Consider the following 27,792-nt stretch of genomic DNA (forward strand, 5'->3'; position numbering starts at 1 on the left):
ATAGGTAGGAAAATAGAAATTTAATCTTTGATTTGATTCCAATAATTATCCCAACAGTGTATCTTTACAGAGTGGCATTATTTGTAGAAGGCAAGAAAAGAAGACATGATGATGTATCCGGGCTGCTGGGACGGATTCGGATCCTGGCCCTCGAACAAACCGAAGTAGATGATAGTGTTGAACCCACTGAGGTCCAGCTGAAATGAAACAGAAAAGGACATTTGTAAGGAGAGATATAGTAACACAGAATTAAAGAAAAGAGTGCAGGTAATACCACACAAGATGGTTCCCCCATCTCAACATAAAACACATGATGATGCGTATCTTCACATTCTCTATCAGGATGAGGAGGAGGAGGAGATAAAAGCTTTTCAAACTGTTGAATATGTGAAACAATAACATCTGATTTCATAGTTTCTGAGTGCTGAAGACATGAGACGCCTACATCCAGGAACTGAAGTCAGGAGCTGACATAGTTACGTATATCAGGAGTCTTTATGGTCGATAATTCACTTCACAATAGTTAAGAACCTCTTGACTCTAATGGGCTCACTTCACTTAAACTGCTGCTGTTTTCCTTTGATTTCAGTCAAAGAATCGTAGAAATCTCCTGGGGGAACTGGAAGTTTACTGGGCCTCTCTAAGATGCATTCACACTGTTATTATTCACAATGTGGCTAATCACATGGTATCTTTAAGCTGCATTATATAACGTTTTTCTAATATTTGCAGGTGAATTTCTTATTTTTCACCAGCATTTTTATTGTTTTTTTTGTAGTGGCCGGGGCCGTGCAGACCGTGGCGGAGCGTAACAAGTGAAGGGAAGCTTTCTAAGAGCAGGGACAGGGAGGGCTGAGTATGGCAGAGAGGACCAACTCAGAGTTCTAGCACAGGCTTAGGTTGCACACTGTACCTTCAAGGAAGTCTCTGCGCTAAAAACCAAAAGAACAAGCTTTCAAACATTAAAAAGCACCAAAGACATGGAGGTTAAATACAGAGAAAGTCCAGGGAGTCTGAGGATTCTCTGCGTTTCTGTATTTGTCTGGTTCATCACTTTGAATGAAACATTTCTCATTTATCAGTCACTGAATCTACTATAGAATCTGCTGTGCGAACGAATCTTAAACCTCGAAATAAATGAGCATTTTTGCACTTCCAGCTTCCTCGTCCAAACATAAAATTGATCATTAAACACTTCACTCACTATTTTTTATGCTGCTACAGGTCTTAAAAAATGTGTTAGTAAGTAGCTAAATGACATTACAGAGGTTATTGGGAACAATCAACACCTTTACAGCCTCCTTGAGTTTAGAACTCGCAATCACTAACTTTATCAGGTCACTATAAAAAAAAAAAAAAAAGGCTTTGGTAGAGAGCGAGCTAAATTATTAGTTGTGGTGATGTTTAAGTCATGTGTGGATTTGGTTTATAGCCTAATGAACTTCTGTTTGTCGCAGAGCTTATTTGTACTTGATGTGTTGTACAGTCCGATAGCTGTGGGGAGGAACGACCAGCCATCGGGGGTCTAACAGTCTTGTGCAGAAGGAGCTGCTCCGAGTCTCCACAGTGTGATGCAGGGGGCGGGAGGAGATATCCATGATGGATGTGAGTTTGCCCGACATCCTTCTGTCCGCCAACTCCTTTGTCTTGCTGGTGTTCAGGAGGAGCAGGTGTTTTTTTTGTTTTTTTTCAACACCAGTCAGTGAGGACTCCCCCCATATTCCCACCGATTTCCCTCGACCACACAGCCAACAATGGCAGTTTCATCTGAGATCTGCAGATCAAACAGTGGGAGCAGTCTCACATACTGTGGTCTCTCAGTGAAGAAGTCGATGGTCTATGCAGCCAGATGTTGGTCTACGCCTGCCACCTGCAGCTTCCCTTCCAGCAGCGATGGCTGGATGGTGTTGAAAGCACTGGAAATTTCAAGAACATGACCCTCACAGTACTCCCAGGGGAGTCCAGGTGGGATAGGGCCTGATGCAACAGGTAGGTGACTGCCATATTCACTCCATGAGGAGTAGGGCCTGTGGGTGTTTGCAGCTGTGCTGTGCACACGCTCACAGGCAGTGGGAGGGATCTAAACAGTCACCATCGACACATTGCCCAGGGATGCACCATCTAGTTTCAGAGTCCGGTGTGTCCTGGTTTAGCCACGACTCGGCGAGACACAGGAGGCTACTCTCCCTGTACCGGCTCCAGCCTCATAAGCGCAGTTAGCTCATCCATCTTGTTGGTGAGAGAGCGGACGTTTCTCACGATAACAGATAGTAAACACGGTTTTCACCTCCGTCTCCTGTCCTGGTGCTTGATGCCAGCTCTACACCCTCGCCATTTCCGGCATATCTCCACAGGAATCTCCTGCGTCCTCGCATAGGGAAGTACGGCGTGGCTAAGAGCTAACTGCCCCTACTTAAAACAACTCCCAAAGAGAAACACAGAGCTGCTGGAACTCACTGCCACTCACGTCGCCATATTTAAATCCACAATGAAGATTTTATAACCGACATTGTGGAGGAAATGATAAAGTTTTAGATTCATACAAGAAAATAAGGTTCAACAAGAAAGACCTGGTGAAGAGGCAAACCTGTTTGGTGACATCGATCCTCCATGGGTCGACCTGGAGCCCATCACACCAGCCTCCTCGGCCGTACAGCCACGTGCCGTGTTCATTTGGGACAGCTCCTTCTTTCACCCGCATGGCACAGCCCAGAGCTGTTCCTGAGAAAAATATGACCAGAAGAGCACAAAATATCATGTCAACTACTCCGTTAGTTGATTAATAGAAAATGCTAAAAAGCATTTGTCAGTTCCCACCCAAAAAAAGTGAATAACTGAACATAAAGCTCTGCTGTGCTCGCTGGCACTTTGATACACATGCCATGCTCTGCACAGACGTCTGTGTATTAGTCACTAGGAAATTCCAATAAATAAAAAACTGAATAGGCAACATCATCAACAAACATGTACGCAAAGGGGGGCTGGTGAGAAATTAATTTAACTGGGAGATGTTAGGATTAAACTCAATCATAAAAACCAGAGACAAAAACGGGCTTAGCAACAACATTATGTGTAGCTCTATGTATCTGAATGTTTTGAAACCTTAGCAAAAGATTTGAAGAACTTCTACTGACCTCAGTATGCAGCTCACCCAGCAAACTGATGTTCAATGGAAAGTGAACAGTTATTCTGATAGATCTATTAAACGATCAATAACTAAAAATTATACTATTTTAGCCTAAACTTTCCCCGTTTCTTTTAGGAGAATCAAGATTCAAACGACTTCATTGATCCCAGGTGGAAATAACTTTGCCTTGTTACAGCTGCAGTGTGAGTCAAAAAGCATAAAACCGAGTTAGCGCACACATTAATAATTTCAATCACTCTTTTTTCTTTCTTTTTCAGCAGTTTTTGATAACTTTATATTTGAAATGGTCATGTGGGTTAAAGTAATTCACATTGTTGGCCTGGGAAAGTGAGAAGTTGGGGGGTAGTTTGTGTCCATATTTTTATATTAAAACCAACAGGTGGTCATGTTGTGATGTACATTATGATGTACAATAATCATCAATCAGCAAATCCCAGACAAAATTAGATAATTTCTAAAAATAAGTCTCCTCATTAAATGGTATCACAAAATATAGGTATTATTTAATTTGTTTTGAAATAATTTACAACTGCAGCTTGGACTTTTATAAATAATATAAACAGCTATACAAGCATGCATATTCATAATATTTTTATTTCCTTCTTAAATATATGACAAGAAAATAGAAGGAAACTTTTTTTGAGTCTTACTTTTTTAATAAATGATAAATTCCAAAAGTTAATACAATTCCATTTGACCCTTTAAAAGAGTTTGTTGTGTCCGCAAGCTTTGGCAAATGTTTGCTCACCTGCTGAGTCGAAGATGCGGGTGTTGTTGAACACACCGTTGATCAAGAAGTGGTGGGAGGTGACACAAAATTCTCCGCAGCCGTTCTCGTCGCTGCCGTGTCCTGTGATGACCGCGAGCAGCTCCACCTAAACACAGACGTACAGCCAATGAGATGCTTCCGAGGAAAGGAAGGACCGCAAGCGTTTGTTTGCCGTTACCTTTTTAGTTGATGCTGGCACAGAGAATTTGATGGGCTGAAATTTCCTGTTGTAGTTTTTGTCGAAGGTCCCTCCGCTGTAGAGAGACATCACTTTGAAGGGGTGAAGCTTCTCTGCACCACCACCTGTGATGGGGGAGAGGAGACAAGCTCATTGAGGGTCCCCTAGACAACGTGCGTGGGTAAGATGAGCACAGCCTTTATTGTTGTAAAGTAATTATTATTAACTGATTAGTTACTAATCAGTTGCTATAGCAGGACATCAAAAACAATTCTGTTTGTATAATGGCTGTTGATTTTAGCACAAAGGTTGTGAAGTTAAAATAAATCCACAGCTGGTATTGGCTGTTTTAGGGCCACTTTCTAGCTACTAAAATGTTTAAGAGAATAATGGTCTTAGATCAGTGAGGAAGAAATGTTAAAGACGAGACACTGTTTTTTGATGCAGGCGACTTTATAATTATTTAAAAACACAAATGTTTTATGCCATTTTTGGCACTACAATATTGCAATATATCAAATCTAACCATGCTTTATGTGAACACCTCTAAACAATACAATGATACTGCTGTAGGTGGATTGTATGGATACAATTTCTTATCACCGTATAAGTAAATTTACTGGAAATTAAAATGAGAAACGGGAGATTAGGGGGGATTTAAAAAGGAAGGATTCAGTGTTACCTCTGGCCTACTTTTTCATCCCATATTTCATCTTACTTAGTCACTGAGTGACAGAGGTTGTGGTGCAGCTTCTTGGTTTGCTAATCATGTGGGCTAAATTCCTTCAGCCCCCAGCGTGAGGGACAGTGGCATAGACCCGAGCCCAGGACCCTCACTTTCATTGGCTTGGGCACCTGTGATTGGACAGTTCTCTCCATCGTCTCTCCACCGTTAGAACATGTGTCAGACGGCTGCTCAGCAGCTTGTTGATGCTACTGCCGGAGGATAATGAAGTGGAAGCAAAATGAGGATAAGGGAGCTGGAATTCAGCAGCAGGCTACTGCTGGAGGACAAGCTGAACTTGTCCTTCACAGTCCACCTTGTCATAGGAGGACAGGCTTGATCTGTACAGGATCTGCTAAAGATCATCACCAGGTCACACTCCGAGCTAAACGATGCTTCTCCACCTTATACAGAGTTAAAACTTGAGAATTACAACTGGAGGTTCAAGTTGTGATATCAGGCCATGTTAACATGACACACGTTTGATTTTTGTTTCGTTTTCTTTGTTATAGCAAGGAACTATTAGTATTAAAATATATTACATTGCTTTACATTTAGCTTATTACATTTTTATGTTGTTGCTGGTTTTAAACAGGCTGTGAGGAATCAGTGTTAACAATAAACCCACATTGATCTCAGATTCACAGATTGTTGATTCCAAACAGAATTTTCTGTTTATGCAAAGAATTGTAAGTCAGATCACTGTGTGTGTGTTCATGCTGCATTGACGGAGTTATGAGTTTAGGGAGGAAAAGTGTGTTATCACTTCGTACCGGTCTGATTGCTGACACTGAATCTTAGGTTGAGGGAGACGATCCACGGCTTTGCCCAGGGCACGGTCTTCATGGTGAAGGTGCAATTGTTGCTGTCCAACAGGGGGATGAGAGGGGACACGTCTGTAAGCCACCGTCCAGTTCCTCTGCCAAAACAACACATACAACCGTATCATATACAGTAACAGCTAAAATAAATCCTTGGCCCCATATTTCTAAAAGTATTTGGGTGTTTAATACAGTGCAGTGTGAAAACTTAATCTTATTATGTCAATGACAAATATTAACACACACATTTAAGCCTTGCATTTACACAGATGGGGACATTTTTGGGGACCCACAGACCGTACAGTGATTTACACGAACCTCCTACCTTCGGAAGGCTGTGATCCAGCGGCCCAGCTCCATGTTGCAGTACTGACTGGACTGATCGCAGCAGACAAAAAGCTGCACTGTGTGATCCCACGGAGCACAGGATAAGTCTCTCTTGCCGGGACATAAAAGGGACGCATCAAGCTCCAGCATGTCAAAGTCTGAATCCCCTGCAGACCAGTACCAAGGCTATATTAAATACGATCTGTATAACCTGCAACTGAACTAACACTGAACATTAAAATTTCCCATTGACAATTTATCTTCAACCCCAAAACTTCCGGACAATAATGACATTATTTGTAGAACACTCATCACTTGGGATACAAATGATCACTAATCAAAAATGTAGAAGGACAGCACAAACAAACTGACATTTTGGTGGACCCCAAACTCCAAACCCCATCATCTCACACATACAGCACTACTGCTGTACTTACCTGGAGGCAGGTTTACTGTAGCCACTGCTCCTTTATCCCCCTGCATTTGCACTGTGTCGAAAACAGGAACAACCTTTGCAGGATTTTGAAGTTTGAGCTGCAGATCTGCATAGAAATCAAACCTGGAGAAAGAGCCAAAGTCACAGTTCAAAGCACTTTTCACTACTTTACACTAAACCGTTACATTACAATGCCTTATACAGGATATATATATATATATATATATATATATATAAACAGGCACAAGAATCAGTGGTGTGAAATAAACAGATTTCTTATTTCTTTCAAGAAAAGAAAAAATATCTAGAGACTCTAATAAGTCAAATGTAATTATAGAGCTAATGTCCATTAGAACAAGGAGATCAAGAGCACAACAATGTGCATTTTTAAATTGCATTGTTCCCAGAATATTATTTATAATCATTTTCTTTGCTCAGTCCAATGTGCTGCAAATAACATTCGCAAACAAGCTTTTCATTTACAACATGATTCAATCAACTATTCTGCAGATTTTTGTTGCTCAGGTTTAACCTCAAACGCTGAGAGGAAAAAGTTTGATGTTAACATGTGCATGACGACTGTAAAAAGCCGTTATCACTGGAGCTCAGAAACTACGACTCAGCCTGTGATGCTGGTAACGACATTCGTGCCCATGTCTAGACCAGATTTGTTTGACACATTTTCAAAAGGTAAAAATGAACACTAATGCTTTTTATTCGTTTTTTTACATAGGTGATAAAAGATTGAAAAGGTCTAATTATTTAACAGGAACTTAAACAAATAAAATACAAATTTACATACAGACTTGTAGTTGTAATTTAAAAATCTTGCCCAACAACATTTAATGACTACGTTAAAGTCAGAGATGCCAGATTGAGGTGGTTTGGACGTGTTCAGAGGAGAAACTGTGAATATATCAGTAGAAGGATGCTGAGGTTGGAGCTGCCAGGCAGGAGGTCTAGAGGAAGAGCAAAGAGGAGATTTATGGATGTAGTGAGGGAGGACATGAAGTTAGTTGGTGTGAGAGAAGAGGATGCAGACGACAGGGATTAGATGGAGGCACATGATTCGCTGTGGCGACACCTGAAAGGGAACAGCCCAAAGGAAAAAAGAAGTTTTAATGTGCAGGCCCAGGAAAATGAAATTGAAAGAGGAAGTAAAAAGTTCCGATCATCTCCTTTATCAGCTTTTGTCAAAAACATCACATTTGCACCTACAGAGTGTGATAATGTCACATTAGATAACTATTAGGATTCATCGGTGTAACAAAGGACATGAGAAACAGCTCTTCATGGACGTGCGTCATGCTTATGCATTTGTACAAACATGTAAACGCTTCAGTGCAGGATAACTGAAAGACAACCTGTCTTATTGTCCACAGAGTCCCAGAGATAGAGAGACTTGTTCTTTTATTCTGAGAATGAATGAATGAATGCACGTGGTCAACACCGTAGGCTTTTTAAATGTGAGGAGAGATCGATGTCTTTACACTGGCTAACTGATCCAAAAAAAGAAACACAGTAAAGTCTTGGTCAACAAACTAATAAGGTATCGACATAATATTTTTTAATCTTCATTTCCAGACATAAACTTCTGAAAATGAATGCGCTCCTTTATAATTCAATTCCAAATGGGGAAATGACAACGTGTCAGCATACACTAGGAGGGACAGGACAGACGGTAACTCTGGGTATATGAAGCATGGCACCACAGTAACTGATTCAGAGTAGATGTCATCTGTTTCTAGAACCAAACGCCCAGAGTTTTTGCTGAACCCGCTTCCGAAAACAGCCCCCTGATCCTTGTTAACAGAGTGTAAAGTTGTGTCTCTGATGCAGTCTGTGTTTTGACTCTCTACCATAATTCTGAAAAGTGCCGCCATGGTAGGTCAGTGGAGGAGACTCAGTATTAGCCACTTATGTCTGCTGCTAGTGGTGTTGATGACTTTCTTTTAACCAAAAGGTTTCAGTTTTTCCACTTCTTGGCCCCTCGTTTTCATTTCGCCTCTCTCCTGGTTTGTTGGTGTGCAGACATTGTTTCTCTGAATGGGACTTTCCGGTTATGTTCACACTAGAGCTAAAGAGGCTTCAATCTCATCTTTATTCCCTCAAGAAATTGAGAACTAACACATTTATCAAACAAATTATGTTCCTGTTATTGCCGGCACATTTCAATTCAATATGCACTCAGGTCAGTTCAGAACCATCAGCACTGACACAGATGGTTACAAGTCACTGACAAACCATAACACGAACCACTGACATGTGCTGCTTCTTACCACTGAGCCTGCCAGTTGACGAAGCTGAACGTGGGGTAAAGGAACCAGCCCATTTCAGCCAGCGCCCCCTGTTGGTCGATGCCAATGAAGAAGTTTGGGGATGGAGTGGTCTGGAAGGACACGTTAACCTTCTGACCAAACCTGCAAAACAAATTGAATCACTTACAAAATTGCCAAAAGTTTTAGATCAATCTACAGCATTTACAATATAAAAAAAAAAAACTAAAATCTCCAATTTTCACATGGGAGTAACATTTTTTTCCTAAAGAGTATGATCACAGAACCGGCAGTTAATAATCCCTAATTTACCCATTTAACCGAGCAGTTAATCTTTATACGACGATGTTGAGCATCAGTGCTGGCAGACTCCTAATCCCTCTGGTCTTACCGCAGAGCCTCAGCAACGGAGGGCTCCAGGTGCACCATGGCAGCTGGGATGCCCAGTGGTGTGTAACATTCATCGCCAACACAGGTCATGTCCTGGATCGGATTACCGGGCAGGGCGTAGACGAGGACACCGGAGGCTTTGGATTTGGCCATGCTCTGCACCTGCAGGGAGGTACGGCAATTTAAAGCCGATGAACTGCAATTTCCACCTTTTTTGATTGGTAACATTTCTGCTGGATCCCTTTGCATTAAACTAGTTTACCAATCTTTTTTTTTTTTTTAAACCCACAACATGACAAATAAAAAGACATATATGAATGTCTTTTGTGTTTCAGTGTGATGGACACTGTGGTCACTGACAATGAAACTAGGTATTACTTTGCTGATCATCAAGAACATAATCTAAGACCTTTTCTGACATTTGCACCCACCTTAGTGAAGAAAGAGCAGTTGCCCTCAGACACCCAAGCCACAGCACCGGCCACTAAGGGGGAGGGATCGCACCCATCTCCTGCATCAATAAGATGATATGACCTTTGATCCCAGCGTCCCATGAGCCAATCATACCTGGCATCAAGCCTCTTGATGATTACTGGCATTTTCCACCCTGAAAAGAGAAGAATGGCATATGCTGATGTCTCAAGAGGCTTTAATTTTAGACCCAACCACAGCAGAGCAATGGAAGACTCATGCATGGCATCTGCACCACCCGCCCGCTTCAGAGATGCTTCTGTTTTGTTTGTTTCTCCAAAATTCAGGAGCCAAAAGCATCAGTCAGCAGCAGAATCTTGTCCATTAGGCCCAAAAAAAAGCAACAAGGTTCTTACCCTCACAGGTAAAAACAGCCTGGGAGAGGCCACAATTGTGCCCCGTGCAGCCCCAGCAATAGAGCAGACTGGGGATCCAGTTACCCAGAGCAAAGACCGGCACAGGAGAGAAGTGCAGCCTGGACAGGACGTCCTTCTTACTGGAGAAACATGTAGGAGAACATGAGAGGACACAACTGCTGTGAAGCATTTTGGTGTTAAGTTGTGTAGTTTATTGCCGCCGCACGCAATAAAAACTTCATAAGTTTGTCTGTTTTCATGTGGACCATGTTTTGGTTAAATCATCAGCAAATTAACTGTAAACGCCTTTAACTCCATTATCACTTGGACTGTAATTGCAATTGTCAAGAAACCTTATTCATTATGATTTACTAAAAGCTTGTCTGGACATGATTTTCAAATCCACATTAGTAAGTTTCGGTTTGTAACTGTGCTTCCTCTTTATCTGAGCCATTTTTGATTCGTTTTATGTACATTGTTTTATTTATTTATTTAATATTCCAGGTATTTTTGCGGCTTTAGTTTATTTTTTTGTTCATGCAGATTTGACAAAATATGATTTGACTTACTTTCTATGTACACACACACACACACGTAGACAAAAGACTGGGCTAGATTTATCTAACTAGCCTACCTGCATTTGAGAACTTTAACATTTTCTATTCGAGATATTCCTGCTTCTACCGCACAGAAGCGGCCATGTCACATGTTGCCCTAACACCTCTAACCAAAGCAGTTGTTCTCTCCGGTCACCTGCGCACAGCTGCCCGCTGCAGCTGCTCCCTCATCCACAGCGCGTCACTGAGCGCAGAGTCATCCAGAGACAGGAAGACCACCTGTGTGCTGTCCGGCAGGTCCTCAATCAGGCTGGACAGGGACGGTTGCGAGCTCCACAGGCACTCCAGGAACCCGGACTTGTTGGTGAAGGCGTGAATGACCACAGGTCCCCGCACAGCTCCTGGTTGGTAAGAAAACTCTCCATCCAGAGTTGGGACGCTGAACGGGGCCGCCAGGTCCCCGGGCTCGGGTCCGGCGGCCACATCTGGTTTGGAGTGTTTCTTGGTTCCCCGGCTGCCAAAGGATCCCCAGAGAAGCTCCTCATCATTGGTCAGTTTCATCCGCAGCCTCGGTTTCCCCGCGGCTTCAGTCACATGAGCTGTCAGCGCAACAAGGAACCACAACAGCGAGGACTTTGAACGCAGCAAAGCCATGATTCTGTGGACAGTGTCCGTAAACTCACCACAAAGCGCAAAGCATCAGCGCACCTTTAACTATTTGTCTTCATCTGCAAAAACAAAGTCACACTGTCGTTAAAGTGTGTGACCAATAGTTTGATTGACTTCCTGCACCCTAAGCTATGTGAGTTGGAGGCGGGCCGTGCTCTATGGCGGCCCCACAGGGACAGAAACCGGGCGGTTGTTACCGAAAAACCGGGATTTAATTAATTAGTTAGTAATTACGATCCCCTGCAGGGCCTCTATCTTCTGTGACCAAACACATAACCATCCAGTAAACTTGAACTGAAATTATTAGTTTATGGAGCCCAATCATCAGAACAGAAATTTAACTGGAAACTTCTCAGAATCGCTTTAGTCGCTACCAGGTTTCATTTGGTGGCCGCCTCCAGGTGTTCGACCAGCCTTCGACCAGCCTTAAACAAACGAGGAGCTCTTTGAATTAACAAGTCTTTGTCGCTTAATTACACTCTGGACGACCACCCGTCAAAATGTTTCAGAAACTCGATGTCCAGTGTGAACGTTCGATGGTGACATAAAACACTAATTGTAGCACATTTCAAGCAATGAATCCCGGTGACTCACAGGATAATTGTACGAGACAAGCACCGACCCACATCATCCAATCCAGTTGTGCGCAAAACATGCGTTAAAGACCCCTGCGACGCGATCCATCGGCATTTCAAATGATCCATCAGATGGGTGTATAGGCTACCTGCACACAAACTACTATTTGTAATTTAGTCAAAACGGATTCGTTTTTTTTTTTCATATTCTGTGTTGGGACGTGTGAATGACATTGCGCACGGTATCCAATGATGGAGATGGTTAAACTTGTTGTTATACTTGTGCTGCTTCTGGAAAACGTTTTCTGTCAAGAAAAGGACGTTGGCACCTGGAGAGAAGGCGGCGAACAGGTGAGACCCATCACCTTTTCTGAAAACACGAGTTTTAACTTAAACACAATAAACTTACAAATAATTGTGTTATCCGTTAGTCAACATTGTCAAGATCGTAATAGTTGCTGTGTTTTAACTGTAACTTAAAAACAAAGTGAATTTTTGCATTCTGTGTCTCATTCAAGAATAAATGGACAAACTCTGAAGTAATTCGAGACATATTAGTGAGAATGGCTAGAAAACCAGGAGCACGCAGACATGTGGGACTAACGGGGAGGAAGATCTCTGGTAGGTCTCTTTGATGCCATTCTTTCTTCCATGAATACATTGTATTCACGTATGAGGCCGCTGCATTCAAGTCTATTCATTTCTGTCTCTTAACAGCAAAAACGCAGCGAGCGCGTAAATGTAAGTGGTTTGATTTTTCCACATCGCTCTGCACATTTAGACAAAAGCTGTCTTCTCTCAAAACTGTTTTCATTCCAGGGCATAAATTTCAAACGTTCGTGGGTCTGATGGGTAAAAGGAGCTTCGAGGACCAAGGTATGACTTGGAACTTATAACATATATTAACATATTCTGCTGTCATATGAAATAGAAATCTGCCTGGTAACATGTGATGTCATGCCTGCAGGAGCCCCGTCAGCGGCTCAGAGGACTGGGGATTACTGAAGAAAGTACTTTTATTTGTTTTTGTTTTATTAAGCTGTTTTGATTTTCATAGAGATGTCACATGTAGGCAAACAGTGACATCCAGTGGCTAAATAAAGTGGTGAAACTCACACTCAACCTGACACTGGGCATTATAAATAATGCTCTGAAACTACTTTAACAGTAATATTTCTATTACAAAGTCAATTCCCAGAAAAGTTGGGCTACAGTGAAATATAAATGCAGAATGCAATTAACCTGCAAGTCCTAAGACTTGCACCTTGTTCTGGGTGGAGACTGACAGTGTACTCTGAACAGAATAAGACGTTGAAATGGATGGATGCTGTCATAAAATTCAAAACGAGCATAAAATAAATCAATCAGTTTCAGCATTTGATGTGTTGATTTTGTACATTTTAAGTTTCATATCATTTGCGAATCAGTGTATTCTCCATTTAGACATTGTGATCTTTAGTGAGAGCAGGGAGCAGGTGGAGAAAAATCTAGAGAGGTGGAGGTCTGCTCTGGAAAACAGAGGAATGAAGCTTAGCCGCAGCAAGTCAGAATACATGTGTGTCAATGAGAGGGACACAGGTGGAACCGTGAGGTTACAGGGAGCAGAGGTGAAGAAGGTGCAGGACTTTAAGTACTTAAGGTCAATGGTTCAGAGCAACGGAGAGTGTGGAAAAGAGGTGAAGAGGTGAGTGCAAGGAGGTTGGAACAGGTGGAGAAAAGTGTCAGGTGTGTTGTGTGATAAAAGAGTATCAGTGAGAATGAAAGGAAAGATGTTGAAGACGGTGGTGAGACCAGAGATGTTGTTCGGCTTAGAGACAGTGGCACTGAAGAAAAGACAGGAGGCAGAGCTGGAGGTAGCAGAGCTTAAGACGTTGAGGTTCTCTTTGGGAGTGATGAGGATGGACAGGATCAGGAATGAGGACATCAGAGGGACAGCTCATGTTAGATGTTTCAGAGATAAAGTCAGAGAGGCCAGATTGAGGTGGTTTGGACATGTTCAGAGGAGAAACTGTGAATATATCAGTAGAAGGATGCTGAGGTTGGAGCTGCCAGGCAGGTCTAGAGGAAGAGCAAAGAGGAGATTTATGGATGTAGTGAGAGAGGACATGAAGTTAGTTGGTGTGAGAGAAAAGGATGCAGAGGACAGAGTTAGATGGAGAACATGATACAATGTGGAGACCCCTGAAAGGGAACAGCCCAAAGGTAAAGAAGTGTATTCTCCATTTACATTTAACAATGTCCCCACTTTTCTGGTGGAAAAAAAACAAAGAATTAGATAGAAACTCCTGTAAAGGTCATGTAAAAACATAGGACTTTCAGCTTTATTGTTTGTTCCATAATAAAGCCATCTCACACCTCAATATCATCACAGGTTTATTAAGTGACTTTGTACAATACAAATGAAAAATAAATTTAAAAATACAGAGATGGAGTACATAGCCAAAGCAAACTGTGGTATTGAGTCTTCATTGCCCACTGATCGTCTTCACAGAGGGACCAAAATGTTTGGTTTTTTTCCAATGCGTGAAGGATCAATGCTATATGTTTAGGTATTTATTTAATGTCAACAGTGGACGCTGCTGTCAAGTCTCTGAAAGTTTTCTAAACATACAAAAGAAGTTATTACTTCAGCTGGCTCGGTATATATAAAAATAAACTAAAGTGAAATATAACACTTATTACGTTATAAATGGTGGTCCAAGGCTAAGGGAGATAGCTAAACACAGAGGGTAAAGAAAGCATTAGATTTACCATAAAAAAAAAAGCTTTAACCATATTTTAAATCTATAAACAGGCCCAAGGTGTAATTTTAAATGTTTTTCCTCACTTTTATTTTGACACCTTTCATTGCAGGCTGTTGCACTGACAGGAGAAGGGTTTAGCAGGTAGACTCAAAACAAAAGGGTTAGTTAATGCCTTGTCCGTTTCTCACTTCAATACATGGCCGAAGAGCACGTAAAAGTTCATATACCGTTACTTTCATTGTTCCTGTAAACAAACAAAACTCACCAAAACTTGATTGTACAACAGTCAGACCTGACTTAATGGGTATGTGTGGTTTTTTTCTTTTTTCAAAACCTTGGTCTCCATTAAAATGTACACATCAGTAATTGAAAAGCAACCCTGGTAAGGAAACAAAAGCAGCAGGTGGGGGTGGGGGCATTATTCAGTTATAACATCAACAATAACGACAATAATAATAATTAAAATAATAATATGAGTTTGGCCGTTCTGAAATGGGTTTTTTTTTGTTGTTGTTAAGGTAAACACAATCTTTGATGATGATGAATATGGTTAGTCCCGAGGCAGAGAGGGGGCTCTGTTGTCGTTCTGACCCTATTCACCCCGACATACCCCAAAAATACACCCAGCACCCCCTCTAGTGGCTGGGAGCAGGAGCACAGCTGTGCTGGCAGACAGAACTGGGACAGAGGAAGAGGAGCAGAGAGGGGAGGGAAGAGGAAGAAGGGAGAGGAGGAGGAGTAGGGGGTGAAGTCATTGCCACACGCTGGTGTCCTGACTGGCAACATTGGCAAAAAAATATAACTCGAGTTGGGGTGGTCCTGCCATCTGCCTTCAAAAGATCTTGCCTTTCTTTTTGTTTTTCTCCAGAGTCCTGCAGAAAAGTAAAAGAGAAAACAAAAGTAATCAGTAACATTAGCTCAGTAATATCTCAGCTTCTGGTAACACATGTATCACATTTACAGTAAATACACATTTCACATTACTGATACACAGCAGCTTCAGAAAATGTTCAAACCTCTTCCCCTTTAGCACTTTGTTGCGTTATAGATTTTATTTTAAATTCATAAAATGATTGACTCAGCACTGCAGTTTGTGCTTCTGAGATTGCTGTTGAATTAGAAAGAACACCAAAATTGTCCCCATGACATAATTGGGGGCGCAAACCTCCCACCCTATGGTATGTGGCCACTCTATAAATTGAGCCACTGCCGCCCCCCAACTGAATTATCTCAACGCTGGAAATATTTTTTTGCCCCTTCAAAATCCCACCAGGCGGAAACCCCTTTTCACAGGTTAAAATATGTAGTGTATGCACATTCAATGAGATGAGCAGTGAAATCTACACTTATGATTTCCATCTAATTAAAGACATTCTGTCCATACAACTGCAATTATAGTGTTGGAAGAACAGAAACTTCTATGCAGATTGGTTGGTTAAAACAGACAGGTGTGATCGTGAGCGTCAGCTGTACCTGGATGCCTCGAGCTTTTGCTGCTCCAGGCGCTGATGGGTCTCCCAGTTCGCTCTCTCCTCCTCAAACACGCGTCTCTTCTCCTCCAGCTCCTTGTGCTGAGCCTCCAGGTTTTTCTTCATCTGCTCATGACGCCGCTGGAGCTGCAGAGACACAGACAGAACAGAGGACGTGCTTTATGTCAATGCACAGACAAAAACCTTAACACAGAACACGAGAGTCTCCAGTTGTGTTCTGACATGTTATAAGGCTAAAACTGTATATTCCCCCTCATCTATCTTCATTCAATAACCCATAACGAAAAAATAAAAGCATATTTTGACGCAAGATAACTAAGTAAAGGGATCGTTACTAAGTTAAAGTTAATATCAAACCATTTCAGGTTTTAACCTTTAATAAATACACAAAAATATAAATTAAAAAATTAAATCATGTTTTCATTCAAAATTAAATCTACAACAAAATAGTGTTGTAGGGATAAAGGGTTGAAAATATTTTCTGAAGGAAATGTACAATGCAAAGTGGGAACTACAGAGCCTTTTAATACTTAAAGGAACGTGCATATAATGGGATAATACTATAACAGTTACAGTGAGTGTTGTTCTGAACACCTAATTAAACTGTGCTGTGTCAGCTGAATACTCCTGGGAGACGAAATGCACAGCTGACTGAAAAAAATAAATAAACATAGTATTTCATTTATTATGTTTATATTTGGCTTTTTCCACTTATGTTTAAGTGCCAGATTAGCAAGTTTCTTAAACACACAAATAGCACGTTTTATGTACTACACTTTCTTACATCCGCAGTGACAGTCATGACTAGACTATATTCAAAATTTACAGCAGCAATATTCTTGTTGCTCAACAATGTGTTGATCAACAAGTATTGCACATTTGTTTTTATCTTTGAATATACTGTAATGTTTGACCTGCTGTAACATTTCATGTTGTTGGAATAATCTAAACTCGTCGACATAATTTTTTTCTCATAATTTTTTTCAAACAGTCCTTATCTTGACATCTGGTTTGAGGGAAAATGGAGGGAACCATTAAATTGAACGAGTCAACGACACGTTGTCTCTACCGCTGAGACACGTCAGCACAAGAGGAAGGAAGTAGCCCAGGCAAACATGAGTGACTTCTGCTGCATTGCAGTACTCATTTACCCAGGTGTGTGTGTGTGTGTGTGTGTGTGTGCGTGCATGCGTTTTACCTCTGCTTCAGAGTCTTTGAGCTTTTGCACTTTTTCCTTGACTTTCATCTCAAACACCTGCTCCATTTCCATCTCCATCTTCTTCATCTTGGTCACATGCTCTCGCCTCTCCTCCTCCATCTGAGCCAGAGGACTCCTGAACAGGCAGCATATGAAAAACACACACACACAGAGAGAGAGAGATACACAAACACATGGACAGATTTAAACCAGCACTACACAGTAGCACCAACCTATAAACAGGTAGGCTGATAAAGAGTAACATTACTCTTAATAATCTATCAGCACTGTCATGATAATTAGAAGTTCAGTCTTTACTAAACTTTAAAAGTTAAAACTCCTCTCCTCTTGAACGTGCCGGCATGCAGACAGATATTATTAAGAAAAAGAGGTGGGAGGACAACTGTGGCTATTAACAACAGAGCACGGCTAAAGGCTAAAGACGTAAAAATTACCAGATGGATTCTAGTTTAAACTGTCTGACTAAACTGACAAATATGTAACTCTCTTCTCTTCCAGAAAGAAACTGACTTAAAAACCTGTCGAGCAGAAGACTGCTGTAACACTCTAGAAATCCTACGTTGTGTTGTAACACTTAACAAAACAACATTATCATCCAAAAACAAAAAATGTTGAGGTATAGGAAGAACAGAGGAAAAACAAACCAAGAGGTAAAGTTTTGGAATGACAGGGTCCATCAAGGGTGTAACATGAAGAGGAAACCAAACCAACCGTGAAACATTTATGGGAACCGAAAGCTAATGCAAAGAACCAGTGAAAGCTGTTTGTTAGTGCAGGTAGACGGTTAAATATTAGTAATGCTCACAGAGACCGGTCGTGACATATGTGGTGAGGTTACCGGTAATTATGAGGGCAGCAGAGGAGCTTGTCAAGTTGGTGACAAGCTGTTTTTGGTCTGATGCTTAATCTTGGGGCAGTGAAAGGCACAGATACGATTTTCAAGCCGTAGTATAAAGATTTTAAATGGAAATTAATGGAAATGGAATTCTCTGCATTTTGCAGTTGTCATAGGTTTACAGATGACTATTACATATCTAGATACTTATGCTCAAGATGAGTGAACGCAGTAAAGGAAAACACACTTTTGTTTCAAGTGTAAAACTTTCGTCGTAGTTTTAGAAAGGTTTCACTTTACATCATAAATGCTGGTAACCGCTCCAAATATCTCAAACAGGTGTCTGTTATTAAACAGAGCAGACGCAGCAGGTGGAAGCAGCAATGAATAAACCAATGAAAAGACTCGTAGATTTGTTGGTGGAAAAAAGTAAAAGCATCACAACAATGGCTGTCAAACTAGATTCATTCATCAGAAGGTGTGGCAATGGATTTTTCCTCCTGTAAAAATCTGACAGAGGGAAGAACTGAGGGCCCCGAGTCAACAGAGAGGAGAGTCAACACCCAAATGCAGCCCAGAGGGATAAGAGAGGCAGGAGAAAGGAGAAATCAATAGGTTCTTAAAATGGTGGGAAAAAAATGAACACTTACATTCCTTCAACTGTGTCAATTCTAAAAAACAAACAAACAAAAAAACAGCAAAAAAAAAAAAAAAAAGACACACACACAGACACAGAGACACACACACAGAGACACACACACAGAGACACACAGCATGCAATGATGAGGTCATGCACTAAAATAAAGCTACAATCTATTAGAAATGTTTTGTGACACAAACTACTTTAGTGCACATGGAAAAAAAATTAAAATTCATCTTTAGAGCTGGGTGTCAAATGTTGAGCTGTGTGTTAGCATTAGCAGTGTGAGATGACAATTAGAGCTCAGATTTCAGCTTAGTGAGTTAACACCTTTGCTTGTTACTACATCATTAAGAAAGCAGCATGGTGCTTTGAAATCATATATGAAAATCAGTGGCATGACGTTATGTAAGAAATACTGTGAGAGGCTACAACAAAAGCAGAATCATTGGGTGTTTGTTTAAATACCAGACGGCAAATGGTCAGTGAAATAATCAAACAATAAAATCATCAAACTTCTCTAGCTTTGCCTTTTCCAGTGGTGGGAACCTTAATCTGCAATCACTTCAATAAGACCAAATGTATGTTACATTGCTTTCCCAAATAGTTTCCATTCAATTTACACATGTGGCTAGACAAATGTGTTAATTTAAATTAAAGGCTCCAAATTTACATTTCTAAAAACTACTAAATCAAATTAGATCACATTATTCTCAACAAATACCTTAAAACATCTGCAGAAATCAATGCCGATTCCACTTAGCATAAAATATCTAAAAAATGTGTGTCTTACTTTGTGTCCTATAACAAGCATCCACTTGTGCTTGTGTAGGTTACCGACAATTCTTCTGAAGATGACAACAGAATCAACTACTCAGATAATGGTTCTGTCAGAATCCTGACAGAGGAGAACCCTAAGTACTGAGCAGCACATGGCTAGTAACAATCTCACAAACTAGGGTGTGCAGAGACTAATCCACCTAGGCCAACCTGCAGATAAAATGAACAAAGATACAGTTTCAAAGTTAAACTTCATCCAAGACCTACTTGGTGGACAGTTGTGCTTTAGCTCTGTTGTTGTCCACTCCATTGTAGGTTACAGCAGCCAGCTTTCTGCTTCGGTAGTTTTCATAGTGGACATTGTTTGTCACGTCCTTCAAGTCCTGCATGTGGGTTCTGGGAATGACAATGAAAGCAAAATATTACAACTGCTCTTTGACAAATGGTACATCTGGCAAGTCTGGCAATAAATGATATTCATTAATACTTTCATACAAAAGATCTTCTATCTTCCACAAAATCTACATCGCTTTCCTCAGAAACCATTTATACTGTCTCTATACAGCCTCTAATCAAAGTCTAATCGAAGTCTTTATTATCTGTATTTGATATAGTTTCCTTGTGCTGCTGGATTTACAGTACCTGATGAGCATGTCCCTGAGGATGGTGAAGTCGCAGTGGTCGCTGTTTTCAACTACAACAGAATAAACAAATTAGTCAGAAAAAAAAGCTGAATAAAAGGTCAGTGTCTAAAATACAATTGCCTTGCATGTTGCAATGTTGTTTGGAATTGAAAGGTTGTTCAGAATTCAGGGGGCACTGGTTGTATTAATTGTTGCGACTGAACATTCCTGGCGTGACTGAAAGGTCAAATAACTAACTGACATCCTAGGTATGATGTTCTTTCTGTCGTCAAGACCCTAAGATATGTTGCACAGAAGCATTCCCTGCATAACTGATAAGTACACTAGATTCGTCTACTTACTGTGGGGATACAGCAAGTACAAGTCCCTTACTGCTTTTATTTCTTGCCCAAATTTGGTTCAGATCCAGTACTACAGAATTTACCTACTGTAGAAACATTACACTAACTCAGTGTTTATACCTTCTGCAACCCCCCAGGGGTATTGTCTGCCTCTGACCCTTTTGCCGTTCACCTCGATGATGGTGTTGCTTCCTACTACAGCCAGCGGCAACTTGTCCTAGCATAAGAAAAACACATGGGCGTGATTAATGCATTAACGGAAGTGTTTTTGTGCATGGTTTTTAATTAGTTCACAGATTTGTTATGAAGATATAGCAGGTAACGTGCACTACCTTTATTTTCTTCACCAGCTTGTTCTCCTCTTCATCATCTGTTTCAGGGAACTCATAGATCTTGATCTTGTGCTCTTGGATTTCCCTCATGATCTAACAAGAAGGAAAATCAATTTTATAGCTTCTGGCAGAGCAGAACAGGACACTGTTACCACAAAACATGGACTATTATCTTGTGTAAATAATAATTTCACAGTGACTTTTTGGCAGATTTTGTTTGTTTTTGTATTTTTTATGTGAAAACTCGGGGCTATAATGTTACTTAATAGTCGTAACTTGAATGAAATCAAGTCGCCCCAGTCTTCATATGTCTGCTGAAAGAAAATGATGTGTGATGTCTTGTGCTCCATTACAAACATTATTGATGCACAAGTGCAAATTGTTTGCAACACTACATCTTAAAGTCTTTTAATTTCTGTATGCATGTCCTCTTGAGAAAAAGCTTCCATGCAGTGCAACACGTCATAGGTCATCTCGGTACAAACCAGTGCAGTACCAATGGAAATGTTCTTTGCCCAACTTTCCTTCAAGATGCACAGCACTGCCATCATACTGATGACCGCAGTAGAAAATACAGTCTCTGAGATGGTTTTTCTGATGAAGTTTGCGTCTTTGAAAATCACTGACCTGCTTCTTGAACTGTTGGCATTCCTCTGGGGTGAGGGTGTCTGCTTTGGCAATCAGTGGAATGACATTGACTTTCTCATGCAACCGTTTCATGAACTCAATGTCCAGGGGCTTCAGTCTGCAGAGATAAAGATACACATTTTGTTTATTTGAATACTGTTGAGTCACAGTGATACTGATATCATGTTATTGATATCTTAAATATACAGGTCTGCAATATTTTGGGTCAAAACAATGGTTGTGATTTTCTGATCTTAAGGACTAAACTTAGGACTAAATTAGATATGTTGGGGGTGACAGTGTTTTGGATTCACAGTTGATAACTGCTTCTTGGTTATCTCGTGCTTAGACAACATAAGAATAAATAGAGTCAAACCAAACCTAGAAAAAAAAATCTGTGACTCCTGACTGATCTTTGTAATATCTAAAAACATGGCCTTGTAGTCATGAGAAACTGCAGCTATTCCTGGCTGTTTGCAGCTAAATAAACATCATTTGACAGTATGAAACTGAAGCTTTAACTTTGCATTTCACTGTTTTGTTTTGAAATATAAGCATAATGTGATTTTCCTGTGGCACTCAGAGCAAATATCAGGCTTGAACAAGAATTTGTTATTTTTAGCGGTTACATTAGAAAGCGCGTTTGTCATGTAGCCAACAGTGATGCCAGTCAGTTTACAGAACAGTGCTGCAGAGAAAACCAACATCTGACGGAAAAGTGCTGAGAGAAAAGAAACAACAAACACAACTTCATTGTTTCTCTAGTTGTTCAAAGAAGAAAAATGCAGTGACAATCTTAATATACAGAGTGATGTAACTGACTAGGTTTCATTTATAATGCCTGTCAAAGTTTTATTGTTAGCTTAGCAAACAAATAATGACAGCTGGCTTATGGAGCAGTCATACTCATATCAGCAACCCCCAAGCACTTTGTACTAGATTCATACATACAATAGTAATAATGCTAATAAAGTTTAGCAATAAACATTAGCATATTAATATTTCACCTAACCTGTATCATTCACATACATTACTACAAAACAATCACTGAAGGTCTGGAGTTCCCTTTACTTTGACCCTACACAAACTCATCATGCTGTTCACAAGGTGTTGGGTCACAGTGCACAATCAGCGGTTTGACATATCACCTACTCTGCTGGTTTAACATGTTCTAGACCAATCTCTGAGAGGAAATGCTTTACCATGTACACCGCAATTCAAAAGCTAATATCTCGCACAAATAGGGCACCACATTTTGTCCAGAAACAACAAACTCCCATAATGAACATGTGTTTGACAAAACAAGTGATTTATGTATAGAGTCACAGCAAACAAAACACAAAAATATACATTATCCCATAATAAATATCAGAAGATATACTACATTGATTATAAAAATCAACATCCTGGACTAGTGTACTTTCCGTGCTCAACTGTACCTGTTTTGATCCTCATTTACAACATTTCTGTTGATTAGGAACAAAATAATCAGCCATAACTTATTTGTTGTATAGAAGTGTTTTTGTAACGCTTCTATACAACATGTAATAAGCCAATGTGTACTTTTACACACATAAACTTACTGACTGAAGCACATTACTGTTTCCTAATGAATCAACCTCTACAACTTCCTCAGCTGGAAGCTCTGCAACTCTGTCTCTCAGTGTTGGAGGTCTTCATGCTGCTTTGTGTGTGAGAGCTGGGAGCCACTGTTATGAGGCGATGCTCTGTGTGTGTTTGTGGCTGTGAGAGCATATGCAGCCTATTCGCAAGGCTAAAGTGCTGCTTGTGTGGGTACAGAAAACAGGCCTGTACAAACACAATATCTCATAGAGGACAGACAGACAGCCCGAAGAAGGGAAAAACAGGAGAAAAGGGGGAACAAAGGCTTTGTCCTTGTTTACAGTACGTCGCAGTCAACAGCTTTAAGGTTATGTAACCATACAGTACATGCTTGCATATATACAAATTCCACATCGAAAACACAATACTATCCAGCTCCACTCTAGTATTATTCAAGAGCCATGACTGGGGGCAAACTGTCATATTAACATAACTTTAAACCCATGCTTGCATTTAAATGAGCTATAGAATGATTGCCAGGAGGAGGAACTTTTGTTCTTCTTTTTCTTCTTCTTCAGGACAGGAAATAACTGTCTGAAGCACCATTTTTCCCTACTCCTACACATTATGCTCTTTGTACACCACACTTTTTAAAACAAAGACGAGATGAGCATGTTTGGGCTGTCAACTAAATACAAAAGATCTCGTGGCTTGTGAATAATAAACACTGCAATTAAAATTCCACACAGGCATCTCTATATGAAACATTTGGCGATCAGTATCATCTGCTGGGCATTCTGCCAGAGTCTTGATCTGTGTGGCTCGCTCCACATACTTTTTTTTTAACCTTTCCCAAGTCTCAAGTGTTAACCCTTATTTTGCAAGATAAGCTGACTCATGTTGTCATCTGCAGTAAGGGCCAGAGGGAGTAGCCGTACGAGATGAGTAAAGGCAACTCACACTCGCACACAAACAAAAATCACACTCGTGATTTTGGCCAGAAACCAGAAACAGTGGAGTGCTCCATGGCTTGCTGTAAATCTCCGACCTTCAGGGAACTCTTGACCCTGCATTTTTCTCCTTACACTATTTTCTTTACTTATTTCCTCCCACTGTTCACCCTTACCCTCTAACCTTTATGAGTATGCCTTTTATAATGTTGAAAAATATAATCACATGAAGGAGTGTGAATAAATTTGATTAAATCTGTGCTTCGTTGCTTTTTTTGTCATCGTGAAATAAAGTCATATAAAAACTAGGGCAGCTGATACTTCAACGGACATGTAAGGTGTTTGTACAAGTAGAGCCCCCTCAAGTGTCTACTGTCTTATGAATGTGTCTCCCACACTTACCCGTGTCCAGACGGGGCAATGAAGTACAGGCAGCAGTGGATTCGGCTGTCAGGCATCTGTCTTCTATTCACTCGTGACTCTGAGTTCAGGTAGTCTTCAAACTTGCTGTCTATGTGGTCTATGATTGGCTGCCAACTGCATGATACAATTAACAGCTTCAGTTAATCACAACGCTACAAACGATACAACAATCACGATAAATACTCAAACGTGTAAGTAAAGTTTAGGTGACATTTTATAAGGATTATAAATGAAGGAAAATCATCTGTGCTTGGCTGCAGCTGTGGATATCCCTACCAGTTGCTGTTGTCAACAGCATCTCCGAACCCTGGGGTGTCAACTATTGTGAGCAGCAGCTGGACACCACCTTCTTTTATTAAAACTTTGGACTGCTCCACCTGACAAAGATCAAAGGAAAGAGACATAGTGTTTACTTCTGCCACAAATTGTGCCTTTGAAACAGAACCATTTAAGTAATGATAATTATGAAAACATGAGTGTTAAATCATTATCATCACAGAGCACATATTTTGCATGGAGAAGGCTCTAGACTAGCTAGCGGCATGTAGGAACACGCCATCTTACACTGTGCTATTATCTAACGATGCCCAGAAACCAGAAAAGGACAAAAACATCTGGAGATAGGAACTCTGTCAGTCTGGAGCCAGACATTTAAAGTGCTGCACTCCAGACCCTTGTGATCAACATTGTGTAATTAGGGACGATGAAGATAAGCAATTTCCCCCTGGAATTAATAAAGTTCTCTGAAACTTGAACAAAGGGCTGACAAGGAGTCGGGCTTCTTTTTGCCACAATGAGTAACAAAGGATTTGCTGGATATTATCAAATCACACTTTATCAGTGTGGTAAAAGTTTTTACAAATCAAGGCAGCTTTTATCACAGCTGTACCTACTTCAGTTAAGTCACCTTAATCATATCATCATCTGTATCCATACAATAATTGTATTACCTAATGCCACACCTTAAGGGGTGACTGTTTCTGTGTTCTTTCATTTCCATTATCCACTGTGCCAAAGATCTGTTTTTTAACAAAGCACATTTACTAGCAAAGTGAAACTATTAATCAGTGTTTGGAATATATGCTTTCATTTAAATACATACATACATGCCAGTTGCTGCTGTAATTTTACCAGCAAGTTAAACACTTTTAATATGACAATATTCATCTTAGCTTCATCTTCTCTTATACTGTCTTAGAGAAGTTAGAATTAGGGAGCAATTTTACTGAGAACAGAATGATTGAATTATGTAGGTATAAACTGTAGCTCATTGACACACATTCTATGAGATAGTACACAGGCTGTAGCACAGACCACATTTATATATTAAACATAAAGATGTTTGAATGTCTATCAAAGCTGTTAGTGGGTTAAAGAAGCCACATGCTGTTGCATTGTGGCTGAAGGCGGTAAGAACTGTGTCATACTCAACTTTGCTTCTTCATCTACTTTGTGCAGCATCTAAAAAAAGACCTGTAGCTACCCATCTTTGTGCAGCTGTTCTTTTCTCATTTTTTTTTTTTTAAATTTTGAATATATATTGATGCTGCATAAAGATCTAAGCTTAAAGCTAATAATGATTTGCTTCAGCGTACCTGTACGGTCTTCTTTATTCGATGTGAAGGTCCAGGATATTCTGCTGAATACAGGTCCGTTAAGAACAGGGAGTTGATCAAAGTAGATTTACCCAAACCTGATTCACCTGAGACAGAGAAAAAACATAGACATCACTATTTCCGGAACATGGTTTTCACTGGTTTGAAAGCTGACCAAACAATAAACAATTAATTGGAATAAAACACCTATAAATCTGTGTTACAAAGCTCCAAACCCACACAATATATTTTCACAAAGATCACTCTTGACATCTTAAAGACAATCAAAGGGCATGTGTCAAGCCGGGCATGAGGCTGACATTTGCCCAGAACATTAATCTGTTTGTGTTAACAGTTAGAAAGCTGAGGAAACAACACGGACAATGGCTCTTGTTATGTAAAGCTGACTGGTTTTGTGTTCTGAGAGGCATTCTCAAGCTTGGCTGGCCATTGTGTGCACAGTTTCCAAGCCCCCAATGAAAAGGATCATTAGTGGAAATGACCACTGGCACTGCCTGCTTTGGCCAATGGCCACAAGTCAATATTTAACAAGCCATCCTTTACACCCGATGCACAATCAAGGATAAAATGTGGAGCTTTTACTGCAGCACTTGCTTATCATACATTTTATGTGTCACGTGCGACTATGTGTTGTGGGTTTTCTGCAACATAAAGTGTGGAGAAGCCTGTGAAAAGAGCTGCTCTGCAATGTATGAACTGAACAGGTTGTTGGGTCATGTGCTGCATGAGGCATAGACAGATGTGCCAGTTAACCCCATCTTGCCCTTTCCCATCATCTTCCTTTGCGTTTTCACACCACACTTAACAAATTGCATTGCACAGCAGGAACATGTGGGCTCACAGCTTATCAGAGCCAAGAAAAGCTGAATATTGTGTGTGTGTGTGTGTAGGCATGAGAAGGCAATACAAAAAAAATAAATAAAAACAATGCTGAGCATTTACTAACTATAGGCCAAGAGGACCTCTTCTACTTTCCTTGTTTAAAGGTACGAAGCTATTTTAATTATTCCCAACATTAGGTAGTTTGCCACAAACACATTAAAAGCAATCAGAGGCCCAAGAGGACAACTTGGTTTCTTTGCGGCAACTTTTATGCAGCAACTTTTATGTTTAAAAATAAATTAAAAAAACGGGAAAGGAAAGGGGAACAACCTAAATGCCATGGTTTGGATGTTCTGATGTAAATGCATAATAATGGCAACAAAGAAACCAAACACTAACATGTTCATAAGTTTATAAGCAAAACACATTAACAGAAATGTGAATTAAATAGTAGGTGCATTACTCTCAGTGAAACACTGGGTACAAATTCTGCTGGTCCCACCCCAGGAAATGGTTTTGACCCAAGGAAACATTTTCCCTCCAAACAGGGACTGATCAGCCAAGGCGGAACTTGGCTTTGAGTCAACCACCACATCCAAGCCTTTTTAAAAAGAATGTCTGCCTTTTTGAGTCACTGAGGAAAGTGTTAGATAAATCTAGCCCATGTGTTTCAGATCTGTGAGACAGTGTCAAGGACCTGGTATTAAAATGTATTTAAACAACAGCAATGCAGTGGTCACCCTCCTCTGTTACTCAATACGAAGCTGGGGGCCATGTCTATGAATGTGGCTGTACACACGCACACACGCACACACACACACTCAACAAGAAACCACAAAGAAGGATTTTAAAATGGCAACCGCAATGAATACAATGAATTGATTCAAATAAAGGGGCAAACAGAGTGCTGCGTAGTGTGTCTTCTTACCCACAACCATCAGGGTGAATTCAAAGCCCCTCTTAACAGACTTTCTGTACACTTGATTGGGGAGGCTTGCAAAGCCAACATATCCTTCCAGATTCTTTTGTTGCTGCAAGATTGCAAAATATACAAAAATTAAAATCATAG

The 27,792-nt window shown here is 40.5% G+C and overlaps 3 protein-coding genes across 4 annotated transcripts; 1 reads left to right on the plus strand and 2 right to left on the minus strand.

The window, feature by feature from the left end:
- si:dkey-256h2.1 (uncharacterized protein LOC337520 homolog) lies at positions 1-11,255 on the minus strand. Its single transcript, XM_067509163.1, has 12 exons — positions 10,650-11,255; positions 9,897-10,036; positions 9,501-9,676; positions 9,071-9,231; positions 8,683-8,823; positions 6,405-6,526; positions 5,966-6,134; positions 5,593-5,738; positions 4,096-4,220; positions 3,897-4,023; positions 2,588-2,721; positions 1-197 (listed from the first exon to the last, which is right to left on the minus strand). The coding sequence occupies exons 1-12, from the start codon at positions 11,105-11,107 to the stop codon at positions 78-80; spliced, it is 2,019 nt and encodes a 672-aa protein (XP_067365264.1). The 5' UTR covers positions 11,108-11,255; the 3' UTR covers positions 1-77.
- A 213-nt stretch (positions 11,256-11,468) lies between these two features.
- Positions 11,469-13,936, plus strand: LOC137129833 (protachykinin). Its single transcript, XM_067509170.1, has 5 exons — positions 11,469-12,048; positions 12,216-12,318; positions 12,415-12,438; positions 12,517-12,573; positions 12,665-13,936. Exons 1-5 carry the CDS (start codon positions 11,947-11,949, stop codon positions 12,700-12,702), a joined length of 324 nt encoding a protein of 107 aa, XP_067365271.1. The 5' UTR covers positions 11,469-11,946; the 3' UTR covers positions 12,703-13,936.
- Positions 13,937-14,057: 121 nt separating this feature from the next.
- septin7b (septin 7b) lies at positions 14,058-27,753 on the minus strand. Of its 2 annotated transcripts, XM_067509168.1 has the most exons (13): positions 27,652-27,753; positions 25,881-25,987; positions 24,562-24,662; positions 24,265-24,399; positions 21,350-21,467; positions 20,723-20,815; positions 20,511-20,607; positions 20,048-20,099; positions 19,673-19,801; positions 18,636-18,656; positions 17,130-17,265; positions 15,915-16,057; positions 14,058-15,313 (listed from the first exon to the last, which is right to left on the minus strand). In XM_067509168.1, the coding sequence occupies exons 1-13, from the start codon at positions 27,659-27,661 to the stop codon at positions 15,274-15,276; spliced, it is 1,182 nt and encodes a 393-aa protein (XP_067365269.1). In that variant the 5' UTR covers positions 27,662-27,753; the 3' UTR covers positions 14,058-15,273. The 2 variants fall into 2 exon arrangements, with proteins under 2 accessions (XP_067365269.1, XP_067365270.1); XM_067509169.1 differs by lacking the exon at positions 18,636-18,656.
- Between the last annotated feature and the right edge of the window lie 39 nt (positions 27,754-27,792).

The sequence above is a fragment of the Channa argus genome, chromosome 7 (genome assembly GCF_033026475.1).
Source record: "Channa argus isolate prfri chromosome 7, Channa argus male v1.0, whole genome shotgun sequence".
Lineage (NCBI taxonomy): Eukaryota > Metazoa > Chordata > Actinopteri > Anabantiformes > Channidae > Channa > Channa argus.